The 14542-nt window shown below is 38.5% G+C and overlaps 2 protein-coding genes across 2 annotated transcripts; both read right to left on the bottom strand.

The window, feature by feature from the left end:
- Positions 1-3124: 3124 nt before the first annotated feature.
- Positions 3125-8022, bottom strand: LLPH (LLP homolog, long-term synaptic facilitation factor). The gene is made up of 4 exons (XM_014888600.2): positions 7985-8022; positions 5951-6020; positions 5619-5802; positions 3125-3349 (listed from the first exon to the last, which is right to left on the bottom strand). Exons 3-4 carry the CDS (start codon positions 5797-5799, stop codon positions 3186-3188), a joined length of 345 nt encoding a protein of 114 aa, XP_014744086.1. The 5' UTR covers positions 5800-5802; positions 5951-6020; positions 7985-8022; the 3' UTR covers positions 3125-3185.
- On the bottom strand, positions 6484-14541 carry TMBIM4 (transmembrane BAX inhibitor motif containing 4). The gene is made up of 8 exons (XM_014888568.2): positions 14331-14541; positions 13969-14203; positions 12061-12169; positions 10703-10808; positions 9593-9626; positions 8498-8615; positions 7985-8030; positions 6484-7319 (listed from the first exon to the last, which is right to left on the bottom strand). Exons 2-8 carry the CDS (start codon positions 14060-14062, stop codon positions 7113-7115), a joined length of 714 nt encoding a protein of 237 aa, XP_014744054.1. The 5' UTR covers positions 14063-14203; positions 14331-14541; the 3' UTR covers positions 6484-7112.
- Position 14542: the final 1 nt, after the last annotated feature.

Raw genomic sequence — 14542 nt, 5'->3', positions numbered from 1 at the left:
AATGAGTTACCAGAAAAGCCCAGGAACTGAACCATCAGTGCTGCCAGTTATTTTAGGCATCTGAAATAATTCACTTGAAAGATCAAGTCCTACAAACTAGGTCAAAAAGGGCAGACCATGTCATCTTCCTAAGAAACTGCCAACAATCTGCAGGACATTTAGCAATTTGCTAAAGCAATTTTTATACTCTATGAATACATGCACATCTTATGCACATAAATATTTCAACAAAATGACAGAATTTAATTCTTTCAGTGCCGGCTTTTCTGCATGCAGTTCAAAAGTACCTGCATTGTTTCCTCTGCCTTCTGTATGTAGGTCCAGGAAATACAGCTACCATAGCACTTTGCAGGTAGGTGGCAGAAAGCTGCAACTAAGCAGTTTCATAATAACACAATTACAGAATTAAAAAAACTCAACCACCACAACTTTGACAGTGCCATTTATGTTATACACTTAGACTTGCATCAGTTTCTTTAATCAACTACAACCTTTTCTCCCTCAATCCCAACCTAAAGAACATTTTTATGTAAAGACCAATGAATTATGATATTATTAGTTACTTCTTTGAAAATCCCTCTATGGACTTTTAAAATATGTCTTTCAGTCAAAATCAGTTATATTTAAATTCATTTCTATTGGAAGGAAACATGTCTTTTTCCATCATGTTTCAGATTCAGCAGTATAAATCAAATACTCAAAGGCAACTAAATAATTTGGTATTTCCATTTTAAAAAAGAGTTGGTCAAAACAAATTCCAAATACACAATTACAGTATCCACATATAGTATATGCTTAAATCACAGAAAGCAGAATTTCCCTGATGTATCCATGACTCAACCTCAGGGGTTACATCCATGCTGCACGTTTAGCAAGGTTCCTGCTGTCTGTCTGCAAGCAAGCTTTTAGCCTGGATCACAGATCCCACCCAAACAGCTCTCAAGTGTTTCCTGGCCCAGAGAGCTCTGCCTCACCCGAATGAGGTATGGCATTGTACACAATACACTAGTACTAGACTAAGAGCTATATTCCAGTAAAGATGGTGGTTTATTCCTTCCTTTTCCTCCATTTCACTTCAAAAATCAAACAGGATGTCTTAAAATATCTGTAGTTTAAGTGAACATATTTGACTTTATCCTGGATACCATGAAGGAAATACCTCACGCAGCCAGTATTGTTACAGGAAGGAAGCAACTTCTAAGTAAACCATCAGTGCAGCATCTGTTGTCTTTCACTTAAGATTCAAATTCTTAATCTGGTCACAAAAGCAGTTGGACAGTGTAAGCCCAGCGCAGCAGTGGCAGGCTCAATGAAAATGAGGCAGATGATGGCTGTGCACCTAAAGAATAAACTGACTCTGAAGCTGTACATCTGAAAAGGGGTACTTTGCCAGTTTAATCATCTCCACTCTGGAAAAGCAGCCTGCTTTCCCACCGGGAGCTGCTTGAAAGTCATCTGATTTACAAACATGTCAAAAATAACACTGTGCTTACTCTACTGAAAAAAATAATTGTTTTTTCACACTTAAGCCTGAGAAGCTCCCCTCCTCAATTCCCCAAAGCATGTATTAATAAAGTCTACATTGTTATAATAATAAATAAATACAATCTGACTGTTCACTCCATTCCTGGTTAAACATATTAATAAACATTTTCCTCCACATGAATCAATTTTAAAGTAGTCCTAATCTACATGCTAACATTTAGATAAGTTTGATACCAAAATCTAGATCCATTTATCTAGTAAGACAAAACAAACTGACAGCAGCAGCTGTTTTTATCAACTAGCAGGGCATTTATCAACTTAATGGAAATATTTTTAAAGTACAATGTTATTAATGGCATATAATTTGGTAATATGTGACCTACGTATCTTACCAAATCATTAAATGTCAATTTATGTGAAAATAAAAGATACAGTTTTTTCCTTTAATGTCATCGTAGTTTTTCATGTACTTTTCCCCTAACAATACTAATAAACACACTATATTTTTCCAGAAAGACTTAATTTTCTATCACACTGAGTTCTTACTAGATTTTAGTATACTACAACCTAGTGTAATTAAAAGAATAGACCTTCTTTCCTATGCCCAAGTTATCACAATGGATAAAAATCACAATTTGTGGGTACTTACAGAATGTGAATCTCATCTTGCATAAAGCTAGACAAGGATTATGCCCTGTACCCATGCCTGGTACTTGGAAAGGCAACATACTGCAGGGTTGGTACTGTAATTATTTCCATCCTTGAAATGAGAGACATTTTGAAAACAAAAGCTTTCAGGGCAACTAACCTTTGCCTCTGTCATCACATGTTATTGCCAAGTAATATGCACCCAACTGGAGCTAATCACATAAATGGCATCTGTTACACAATCATGCAGCATTTTATCCTATGCACACATTGTAAAGCAGGACAGGTAAGTACCATTTTAAGAGGAATGAAAGGCTACTGAAAATATATATGGAAAGGAAAAATCTCATTTACTTCACTAAAACTTGGAAAATATCTTAAATAAAACTATTTTATTTCTATTCTGTGCATTTGTGTTCTCTCATTTTAATAATAAAAGAATCAGTTGTACTTTCACTTATTTAGTTTCTACAATATTTCTGTTGCAGACAGCAATGAAATATTTTGTTGCTCTCTTTGTGAACTTATGTCAGACTGACACTTTTTCATTTTATTTGCAGAATTTTCATGGTGTTGTTTCAGCATAAAAGTTTTGGAGTTCGTTAATTATCAGGTTAAACAACACCACAAGTCAGTGAAACAAGTTTACAGAAGGATTTAAAGGATACAGCGTGTTTACAGAATCCTTTGGTTATATTTACTAAAAGACAAATTACACTGACAAAGACCACAGTACAAAAACATTTGGTTTAATTACTTTTAGGATTTCCTTTACTGTTTTCAGTGTTCACAGTATAAGAGATGAAGTCCCTCACCCCCCAAGAAAACAGATAACCACAGGCCAATTAGTCTATTCAAAGGCACTCAGTTTGCTTTTTAAGTTTGGCAGACACCAAGCTGCTATTTCTTCCATCATTTGCTGCCCAAACAGTTTCTTCAAAAATTCGTTCAACACAATAGATTATACTCAGTGACCAAGCACAAAATCGCATTAATTTATGTGAGAAATTTATTTTGTTAAACAAAATATTCATGAGCTTACAAAACTGATTTTACCAGATGAGGCCTTTGGCCAATTTTGATTTTTTTTTCCCTTTAGCGCGCTGAGCCTTAAGCTTCTTTCTTTGCCTGGAATTCATCCATATTGGGTACTGTCCATGCTGGTCTAGAAGAGTTTTTTTGTTTCGTTTATTATCCAGCTCCATTTTGCAGTCATCTGAAAATTAAAGGTATTTTTAATGAGTAAAATATTTGAATCACTCCATAAAAGCTATTTTGTTACTAGATCTCCCAAAAAATAAATATAAATAAAAATATCCCTAGACTCAACAGTATTTGCACATTGAGAACTGAAAGGTTTACAAACTGAAAGCACTTTCCAAACCAGTGCAACTGCAACCCAGGAACTTCAACAGTTGATAGATAATGTTCCTAAAGGCCATGTGTGGGCAAAGCATCTTATTCTTTAGTCTGCAACGTGTTCCAATCCTGTGTCTAAGAACACTGTATATTCCATCACGGAAACATGAATGAAGCCATAGGCTTACTGAAACATATGTGCAATTGCACACTTTTTATGATGTCATGTTTAAGATCTGCTCTAAAAATTTATTCTGAGTGGAAGATGAAGGCAACTAAAAAGAATAGTAAAGATAAATGCTGAAATACAGTAGGAAGTATCAGTCAGTGATGCCATACTTTCCTCAAGGAGTGAGCATGACATCAGGTCTAACATATTTACAGGCAGAAAGAGAGGATTAATCTCTAGGATGAGGAAGACTGCCCATGACACGGTCACTCCCAAGAACAGCGTCCCCAGCTGGTTAACACCCCACGGAAGTCATGTCTCGGTGAGATAACAAGGTGCAAGAGGAACACCTTAATAAGTACTGACTGAAATCAGTGCTCTGCAATTTCATCTCAACCTCGTTCCCACACCATATGTGTGGCAACTCAAGCCTTTACCACAAGTTTTATAGAGAGGAAAATACTTTTATGTTGTGCTTGTCTGATGTTGGGAGACAAAGTTCACAACGAAAAGGCCAGTGTGCTGCTTCAATAGTTGAAACTGATAGTCTACAGCAATCTGCATCAGAGATGTGCTACTGGAGCCCTAAACTGAGGGACTTGCAAATACTTGCAATCAGCAGAGAATCAGCACAGGGGCTTGGTGGCAGAACCAAAAGCCTATTCAGCGTGGCAGACCTTACATTATTTTCTTCTTGAGGAAAAACTGAAAAAAAAAATTCACTGTACTATAAACAATACCCTAAAGTAACACAACAAAATGTCTGAAATATATACCTATATACTTTCTTTGGCTGAAAATTATTTATCTGTCTGCAGGAAGTACATATTATGCCTGAAGATTTTATCCACTTCAGTTCTTGTAACACTTAGTGACGTGAAGTCCTTTGCGTCCTTAGTCCTGAAAAGTCCCCTCAAAGAAGACATCATTACTTTCACAAAACTTGCAGCTGTTTTGTGAAATACGTATTTTCTTAGGTATTTCTGAGGCTGCTATCTCTCTGCAAAAGCCAAGTGTACAGAAGTTGCCAGCAGAGTTGGGAAGAGGTGTAGGAACAACAGAGTCTTGCATTTACTTCAGAAACTAGGTTTAAGGCAGTGATTTCTCCTTCAACTTCAGCATCAGAAGTCTGACAATGTTCCAAAAACATTTTGGAAATTCAGTTCTAACTATCCCTTAAAGAGTAACTTCTACACCTGGTTTGTGGAACAAATCAGAGCCATAGCTAAAATTACAAATTATACTTGAAGCTACCCTTAATTGGACAAGTATTTTGATAAACCATTCTATTTCCATTTCCTGTATCAGAACATCTTAAGTGCCACAAACTGGAGAATCAAAGTAAGACTATGATTTTGTATGAATGTCAGTTTTGAAAAGAGGAGGTGTCTTTCTGACTCCTATCCAGTATGCAGCTATTTAAAAACCTTCGTTTCCACTTACTGAGTTATTTCCACTTCAGTTTACATTCGATTCCAGACACAAGGAGGAAGATGGCATTATCTGTAGACACCTAATACCACCCACTCCTGCACCACGTGCAGTACAACACTAATTAGTATTCAGAAACTGGTACTACTCCTACCCCAACTTCAGTATGTTTAGTAGTCTCCTCAAATTAGGACAGTTCGGCAACAACTCTTAAGCGGTGAATCCGCATTCGCCTGATGTTATCAGAGATGTCTCCCCATACAATACATTACATACTTTACATACTAAAGCCAAATGTTAATAACCTTGTTCCGCAAGTAACCGGATACGATATGGATGGCAGTGTTGCGAAATGACCGCATTAAGCTTTTAGCTTTAAAAGACAACCTTTCCGACTCACTGTTCTCAGCCTGTAATAACTATACGCGTGATCCCGGCGGTGAAAGTCACAGGATCAGTAACAACACTGCAGGACTCCTGCACCTGGGCGACTGCAGCAGGAAAAAACAGCCAGAGCCCGACTCACCTCTCTGCTCCAGAACTTTCTTGGGGGGCAGCACGGTCGCCACCTCCTTGACCTCCTCCATTATGACATCCGCATTGGTTCCCAAGATCTTCTTCAGCCTCTCCAGCTCCTTGGGCGCGTTCTTCTTCCTCTTCTCCGCCCGCATCTTCCTTCTCCATTTGCTCCTCAGGCTCTTCGCCATGTCCTACGAGGAGGGAAGCTGGAGCGGCTGAAGGAGGGCCGCACACGCCACGCTCACCGACCACCACACACCCTCGCGGAAGGCCGCGCTACCCACCCGCGCATGCGCAAACGGAGGCACCCAGCCTCCCGCGAGGGTAGATGGGCCCTACCGTAACTCTCCGAGAGAGAGCGCAGCCGCCTTCCGGCTTCCCGCCTCTGCGGAACTGTGCCCAGACACCGCTGCGCAGCCAGGGCGAGGGGGAGGCATGAAAGGATAAACATGTGTACAATCAGAACATAAAACGTAAGGTGTTATTCTTAGCTCCTGCCTTAGCGCTATTCTGAATGAAATCCTAAGGCAAAGGGAGAGACTATCACATTTGCTCAAACTCATTCGCAGTCGTACTTCGACAGCCTTACGGAAAGCGCACCCGGTCCCAGCAGGAGGCAGGCAGGACGGGCATCTTTGCCCAAGTGCTGCATTCCTCGTCGCTCACTTCTCACTGATAGGACGGGCAAGCAGTAACACTGAATAGGAAGGAAGCCTTTCAAAATCGTTTTCACGCTCCCTGCCTCTCCAGCACCTCCACAGCGTGGGAAGCAGCCACAGTCACAGGACCTCTACCATTGCCAGCACCGACCCGTCTGCAGCATTCACTCCCAGCATCCTGACAGGTCTCAGTTGTAAGAACGGGCTTTCCAATTTTTATTGACACAGAGTGAGTTTTATTATACATAAGTTGATAAAATGCCATATTCAATCTCCAAATTTTTCAGAACACTGAAGATGGGCAATAAATAATACTAAAATCAAGAACATTCCCTTTAATTGCTTTAACACCCTCACAGCTTCCATAGCAACAGCCCTTAACAAGGACAGAGTATCTCTATCAGAGACAGCATTTCATTTTACCGAACAAAACCAAAAAATTGTCTTAATAAAACATTACACAATGGTAAACTCACACTACCCTTATGTGATACACAAATGAAAGATCAATCCCAAAGGAAACATTTTCAGCAGCTAGAGAATAGCAGGGAAGCTTACTCTGGAGCAATCAAGAGCTGGCAAAATGTTAATAATTAATTACACTACAAATTAAGTGATTTAAAAAGTGACTGTAATGATGGCAGCACGTTAACTACATAAAATACATGGTCTGGAGAACAGCTGCAGCTATGTAAAAAGCCATTTTCCCCCTAAGAAGGGATGAATATTCATGGAATGCAAACATAATAAAGATTCAGTCTTTAGAAGGCAGAATTACCGAATCTGCAGATCATCCAAATGCTTAACTTTATTTGTGGTATAGTCAAACTATACCTCTTTGACTATTTTTTATTAAATGCCCCCAGAAAATGCAGCAGGTGTAAGAACAGATTTATGATGTCCAAGTAGAGACTGATTGCAGCCACTATGTACTCTTCAGGGGACAATTTGTGCATCAACAAATGAGTGTCATAAATAATAAATCCACAGAACAGAAGCGATCCAGCAGCAGCAAACACCAACTCTATTGTCTCACAATAGAAAAGCAGCTAGAGGCAGATAAAACATGAAAAAGATACTTGTGAATTTCATTTTTTTTAGTATTAAAATCCCTGCATAATGATATGCCACATTTCAAACAGTCTTTCTAGTGTTATGTAGATAAAACCACGGTATTATGGTGATATTTCAATGCTCATATTCCATACACTCTCCAGTCACACAATCTCTGACTGAGTAAAAGTGCCTCCACTTAAGAGGGAGAAGCTCTGGTCTCCAGAATACTAACAGCAGAACAACTAAGAAACCAAAATACAATTAAATCTCAAATCTCCTTCACATTCTCTTCATCAAGCAGTGGATCTCAACTGACGAATTTTGTCAATCAACCCAAATACCCCTCTTATGTTGGCAAGAACATCACTCAACAAAAACCTAAATTGAAAATGTGTGGTTAAAAGATCACCAGCATGATCCAGAACAGTAATGGATCTGGTTAGGAATTTGTTTTCACTAAGCTATATTGGGCTGATCCAAACCTTTTAGTTACATTAGAACTTAGTAAAAGGTCAGGCTTTGAGTGAGCTGATCTTAGTGGAAGGTATCCCTGCCCATGGCAGGGGGTTGGAACTAAATGATCTTAAAGGTCCCTCCCAGCTCACATCATTCTGTGATTCTGTGAATATCTTTTAACTGTGAACATGAAATATCTTACCCTCAAGAAACCCGACAAGATTAAAATCCACAAACAAGTGAAGAGGCTGAAAGAAAATAAATTACACTGTGACCAAAAATATATTTCTTTTAGACTTAAAATATCCTTTCTTCTAAAACCTCTTCACAATATATCTGTCAAGTAAATGTCTAGAATTCTTAGATTCCAACTGTTCACTGGTGTCAGCAGTAAAAGTTATATAAAGCTGTCAAAAGTTATGTTCTAACTAATTTTTTAAAAGATTTGAAACATCTGCCTTCTCTCTCAGTGAAAAGTCCAGGTAAACTAGTTTTATAATTGTTTTAAGATTCTTTACCATTGAAAAGAATTTACCAATGATCAAAACTGGGTAAAATTAATAATTTAAAATAAATAACCCTCACCATTCCCTGGTGAGGTTCTGTTGACCTGTATTCCTTATTAAACCTTCAAAACTTGATTTAAGAAAGAAAGAAAAAACCCCACCTTAACAACAACAAAAAAATTTTAAAAATCATCAATATGATAACATACCCTGCTCCAAATTTGCTGAAGTCTCTCTTTGACTGCAAGGTATATGCAGTCAATCCAAGAAATACAGCAGTAGTAAGAATAAAGGCTTGCAAGACAACGGAGACATCATAGAAACTCACTATAAACAGAAAAAGTAATCTGTCAATTAAAGAACACTACACTATGTATTTGCTGAGTTATCTTTTGAAGAAACAAAAATTTAAACTTAAATGTGAATGAAATTAAGTAAATTATGCCTGAACTTGTCTTTGCATTTCAAATTCAGGATCATAGGACTCAGGGATCTTGTACTAGCTAAGTTTGACAGTTACTTTATAGCTGCAGCTTCTTAAATGAAAATAACAGGCCTTCCACAGACAGAATTATGAAAACCAAACAAACAAAACAAAAATATTTTAAGCATGGGTAACAGAGATCTTAAGGAAAAAAAGTATATGAATTTTTCACAATACTGAAACAATGGGGAAAAAAAACCCAATTCCCTATAAAGTCTCGACGTTTTGTTTAGGGAACAGAAGGGGAAAGATAGCAGAAACAAGTGCAACCTTTTTCTTCCCTCCTTAATCTTTCTTTTCCCCAAATCAGGAGATCATAAGCCACAATGAAGAGGTTTCATCTCATGCTGTAAGGTATAGTTCAAGGTGATGCCATGACATGACATGACATGCCATGACACTATCTCATTTCAACCCTGACCATGAAGCACAGAACTCTCCAAAATCAGATTCCTTTCGAGGAAATTGAGGGGGCATACAGGACTATTTCAACTTGAAGATCAACTCTGCTGACAGCTGAACATTATGAAAGAGAACATTTTTAGCTATACTAAAAGAATGGATTCCCCAACTCATTTCTCACTTCAAGTTTATACAGTTTCATTTCTGAATCAGAATCATTCAATTCTGAATCAGAATTCAGTTTTCTCCCTTGATTCCCTGATTTTGCTAATCTCCTATCACTGTCATGAAAATTTTCAAACAGGATTCATCACCATTTTAGTCACATCTAGAAAACCCTAATGGCAATTACTACAACATAATGGATTCCTTTTCCAAATTCTTTATGGAATTGGACAATAGGATGGCTATTATTTACCTGTAATGGCAACTGTCACTGCTTCCAGTAGAGTCTACAAAAAGCAAACCCAAAAAATAGAAGGGTAAGAAAAAAATCAAACCATTAAACATTAGGTCTCCTGTTAAATCTTTGTGTATGAAAACATGCTTACTTAATTCTCAATAAGAAAATGGGAATCATACTGTATTACTGGGCTGGAAGTTGTGCTACATAAAAAGTGTAATACAAATACAAATGCAAAGTGAAAAAGAGTGAGAGACTGTCCCTATAGAAAAACAGTATATTTTCTACTGTAAGTGCACAGAATTTATACGAAACTTCTTACAAACTATTCAAGAGGATATAAAATTAATACATTTTCAATACCTTGTTGGACAGCTGTCTAACACAGTGTCTGCATCAGTTCCCTTTCCACACTTACCCTTTAAACAATCTGTTTACTTACACAGAAAAGCTGTCTTCCTGTTTTATCACAAATACAATTTAGACAACTCTTAACGCATCAATTTTTAATTGATCTACTGTGACTTCTTTTCAGAAGACTGATTTGCTACATAATCAAAAATATCCAAGAGCAACTGTTAACCTGGATCTACATATTCACAACATCAGGCAGAAGACTGAAATTTGAGGACAGCTCTGACTGATCTGCCCGTGCTGGAAACATGCTCAGAATTCAGCATCAAAAAGACAACAACTGGAGGAATAAACAATATGGCTGGTTTGAATCTCTGCTTGAGGCTGTCCATTAAACAATTTAGGTAACAGGAATGTAGTCTCCTTTCGTACTGAGCAGTTCCATAGAAAAAATCCCTGACATCAACAGAACAATGAGAGCAGATAGATTTCTACACACACACAAAAACCTTTGCTCAAACTGGTTCCAAGTTCTAACACTCTTTCTAAAAAGATGCTGAAAGAAACCTCAAGTGCCCACTATCTAGGAACAACCTGTGGACAGAATCTCCAAAAAGGAACTCAGACCTTCATAAATATATGTCTTTCAAGGAATACAAGAAAAACAAATTACATTCCTCTAGTTTCAATGAATTAATTACAATGCAAGATATTCTAGGGACTATTAAATTGAATTAATTAATTAGTAGTTTAATTTAATTAAACACTTACAAATCCAAACAGCAGGTATAAATTAACAGGGTGTTGGTGACTGTAGAAAGTCAGTGCCACGATTACAGCCAGAGATCCAAACCCAGATAGCAAAAGCAAGGCAGGCCTGTAAAATTCCATATTAAAAAAAAAAAAAGTAATTAAATTTAAGTATTTGTAAGACTATGGAACAGTTTATATAAAACCAAGTTTTTAAGTGATCATCTAGGAAAAGATATCCAAAGTAAATGTAATACAAGTTTACAATAAAACTGTTCTAAAACATGCTACCACAGATAATGAGTTAAAAATAGTACAGTCCCAAGTAAAGGCAATTTTTTCATACTAAAGCTAAAGATTGTCCAGGAATCTATTACCTGGAAATGAACACATACAAACAAAAAATACCATCCATACAAAGTAAGAGTATTAAAGTATATGTACTATTTTGCCTGTTCTGGACTCCATATTCAGAGAACTATTTTTCATAAGCGCCCAAATGCAACAAACATGGGCACTAACTGCACCAAAGAAAATCAGTACTGACCAGTAAGCATTGCTAAATCATCCAAGGAAAAATGGGACAAACATCAAACACAAAATCACAACAGTTCTAAGCGAGGGGGACAATTTTAAATTATCAGATTTAAGTACAAAACTGTAGTTTTACAACCACTGTTTTACACATTCTAGGTGATACAGAAACTGAAACTTTCATGCAATGTTTTATCTTCCTTTTTTATTTGGGCTTTAAAGTGAAAGTATAAGTCCAAAAGTGCACTTGGAGGAAAATAAACTAGACTCAGTGCTCTCCTCCTTTCTCAGCTGCTCTTTTCCTTGGCCTTTTCACCACATTTGCATTCTGAGACTTACTTTATAATGAAAATCTGAGAGGCAAAAAGAAGCACGCCCACAGGAATTTAAGATCAATTCTTTTGGGGGAGTGGGGAGGAGGTAAGGGGAAAAAGAAGATGGGGAGGGAGGAAGAGGAATAAGACATGATTCTGCTTTTTGGAACAGGAAGCTATAAAAAACAGCATTCTAAAGAGATTCTAAAAGTATTTACTGTAAAACAAGAAATGTCACTAACTGAGATGTTCTGCAACTCATGTAAAATTCTGCATAGCACAAATATTGAAATAAGCACTATTAATAAAGCATGGATTAAAATCAACAAGAACACAACCAAAAAAATAATAGTTTTCATAGCAAACTAAGGAGAAAAGTGTCAAAGAAAAGTTACTCCCTAGTTAAAAAGTATCTATTACAGCAACAAAACACAGGTTATAAAAATGATTAGGAAGACTGAAATGTAGCAACAAGTTACATAATTTATACCTAACACATGCTAAATAGCTGCATTTCACCTTAGAATTTACCTCTCAAGAACAAATGCCTGCACTCCAGTAGAGTAGAGGAAAATTGCAGATGTGACTGTGATCAACAGAACTTGAATAGAAAGAATGCTGTAGACCTTTCGCAGAAATGCTGCAATAAGTAAAATAAAAATGAAATCACTTTTGACTTACAAAGTTCAACAGTAAATCAAATACAAGTTTTCATTTTCATAGGGAACCATTATAAAGTCATACTGAAAAAGCACAGAACAAAGTCATAAAAAGCCATTTTACTTAAAAAAATTGACACAGTATTACAGCAAAATTACATTTATTCCTGGACATCATTATTTAACCATTAACAATGATGACAAAAGAAAATATAGAACACATTTGCAAGAAATTTATTTTGGATTAGTTTAAAACCCATGTAAACCCTTTCTCACTATCCTAACAGCATACCTTCTCCATCACGTTACTGGTGCCTAATGGACCTAACTGAGAGAGAATTAACATTGAAAACAGAAACAGCCATAAAAGTTTAAAAAGGTAAAGTTTTTAACATTAATGTCTATTGCCATATTAAATATAATTTATCATCATTTACAACTTGCATTGTACTGAACAGTTATCCACAGGCACAGGCTGGGAAAAAAAATCCAAGAATTAATAGGCTTCTTTATTCTGGAATTACAGAAAAAAAAGTGTAGTTCAGGACATACAGATATATCATACAGATATTCTCTGCTCTGGATAAGAGGAGACCAAGTCCATTAGGTAAAATGCTGTAGAAGGAAGAATAAGCTTATAGGGAAAAAATTAATAGTACAGTCTTAAACAAGTTGAAGAGCACATACTACGAGAAACTGAATTACCTGCTTGCAGCAGGTAAAGTGAAATACACTTGCAAGTCAGAAGGGACTGAAGCCTACTTTGTCATAATGAACTGACCAAGGTCTTCCCCCCCACATTACCAAATGCATCAGCAATTTTGCTAGGAATTATCTAGTTCATACCTCCTATTGCACACCTGTTATTTTTCAAACAAGATAAAACTGCATTTTAATACAAAGAGGTCTCCTGATTATCAGAAATAAATAATAAAATATTTTACAGCATGCAGCATTTTTATTCCAAAATGTATCCATTAACACTATTTCAGCAAGGATTACTGATTAGACACATTCTGTGAGAGTACTCAATGCGTTTCAGACCTGCACATGAACAGCAAAGCAGGACTTCACGGGCTTTAATATGACCTCTCAGCATGTTGAATCCTTCGGTGGAAGAGACAAAAGCTCTAACACCTCACAGAAGGAATTAAAATCCTTCAGTTTCATGGTTAAACTTGTGTAATTACAGTCACTAATTCTAGTATTTATGAATCACAGAATGAATACGGTTGGAAAAGACCTCTGAGATCACTGAGCCCACCCTATGACCGAACACTGCCCTGTCAGACAGACCACAGCACCAAGTGCCACGTCCAGGCTTTCCTTAAACACCTCCGGGGAGGTGCGTCTCTGCAGGGACCACACATCTCACGTATCATATTTGGACTTCAAAACTCATGACGCTGGACAAAATCAAGTCTGAATCTACACAGGGTACCGGGTACTCTCGAGAAGTAACCCCTCTCATGAGAAGACCCTTTACGGTTAAACGATAAAGCTTTTCGTGGGCCGCAGTCCCTCACTCTTAATGCTTAACCTGGACTAAACAGCGCCCTGGCTCCGCACTCACAACCTTTAGCCAGGTTAAAACACTGCGAGGAACCCGACTTCGGCTCAGGGCCAGAGGTGGCCGGGGTATCAAAGAGGCACCTGTCGGAGGCGCAGGGCGCGGTCTCCCCTGACCGCCCCGCCAGTGGGGGCAACGGGGACCTCTCCGCAAGCGCTTGGGGGGTTTAGGCGGGGCCGTGCGGCTCTCCCACTCATCTGCAGTCCTTACCCATGCGGATGTGGACGCTGGCCGAGGCCACGTTGCTGCCATAATTGAAGTCATCCTCGATGGAGCTCCGCGGGTAGCGTTGCTCCGCCGCCATGGCCGCCGCCCGTCTCCGCTTCCGGGGGGTGCGGCCGCTCCGTGCAGGGCGCCTCGCCGAGCGGCCGAGCGCGTCGATCGCGGGTGATACCTTAATGGCGAAAGCTGCGTCCTGACCGTGTCTAGTTCAGGTCTGAAGGGCCTGGAGAGGAAATTCCAGTGACTGGAAAGACTCAGGCTTTTGTCTGGTTTTCACCTTTGGTTCACTCTGCCTCCTCTCCGGACTGTGCTGCAGCAGGCAGCGGCTGTGCACAGCTGCAGACTCGTACCTGCGTTCACCGGAGCCTGATGGAAGCGGCGTTGGGGCTGATGCTCCCGTCAGCGTGTATGCCACAGAGATGAGCTTCACTTCCAGAAACCTCTAATGCCAAGCAGAATTTTACCACGGCGTTCTCCTAGTTTCGTGTCCTGTCCTTCAAACTCAGTGTAATTTAACAGAAAGCAAAGATGTCCAGCGTTCCTCAGGCGTCACAAAGCACTT

The sequence above is a fragment of the Sturnus vulgaris genome, chromosome 5 (genome assembly GCF_052056855.1).
Source record: "Sturnus vulgaris isolate bStuVul1 chromosome 5, bStuVul1.hap1, whole genome shotgun sequence".
In the NCBI taxonomy this organism is placed as follows: domain Eukaryota; kingdom Metazoa; phylum Chordata; class Aves; order Passeriformes; family Sturnidae; genus Sturnus; species Sturnus vulgaris.
The sequence above is the reverse complement of the archived record's forward strand: the minus strand, read 5'-3'. Positions and strand labels throughout refer to the sequence as shown.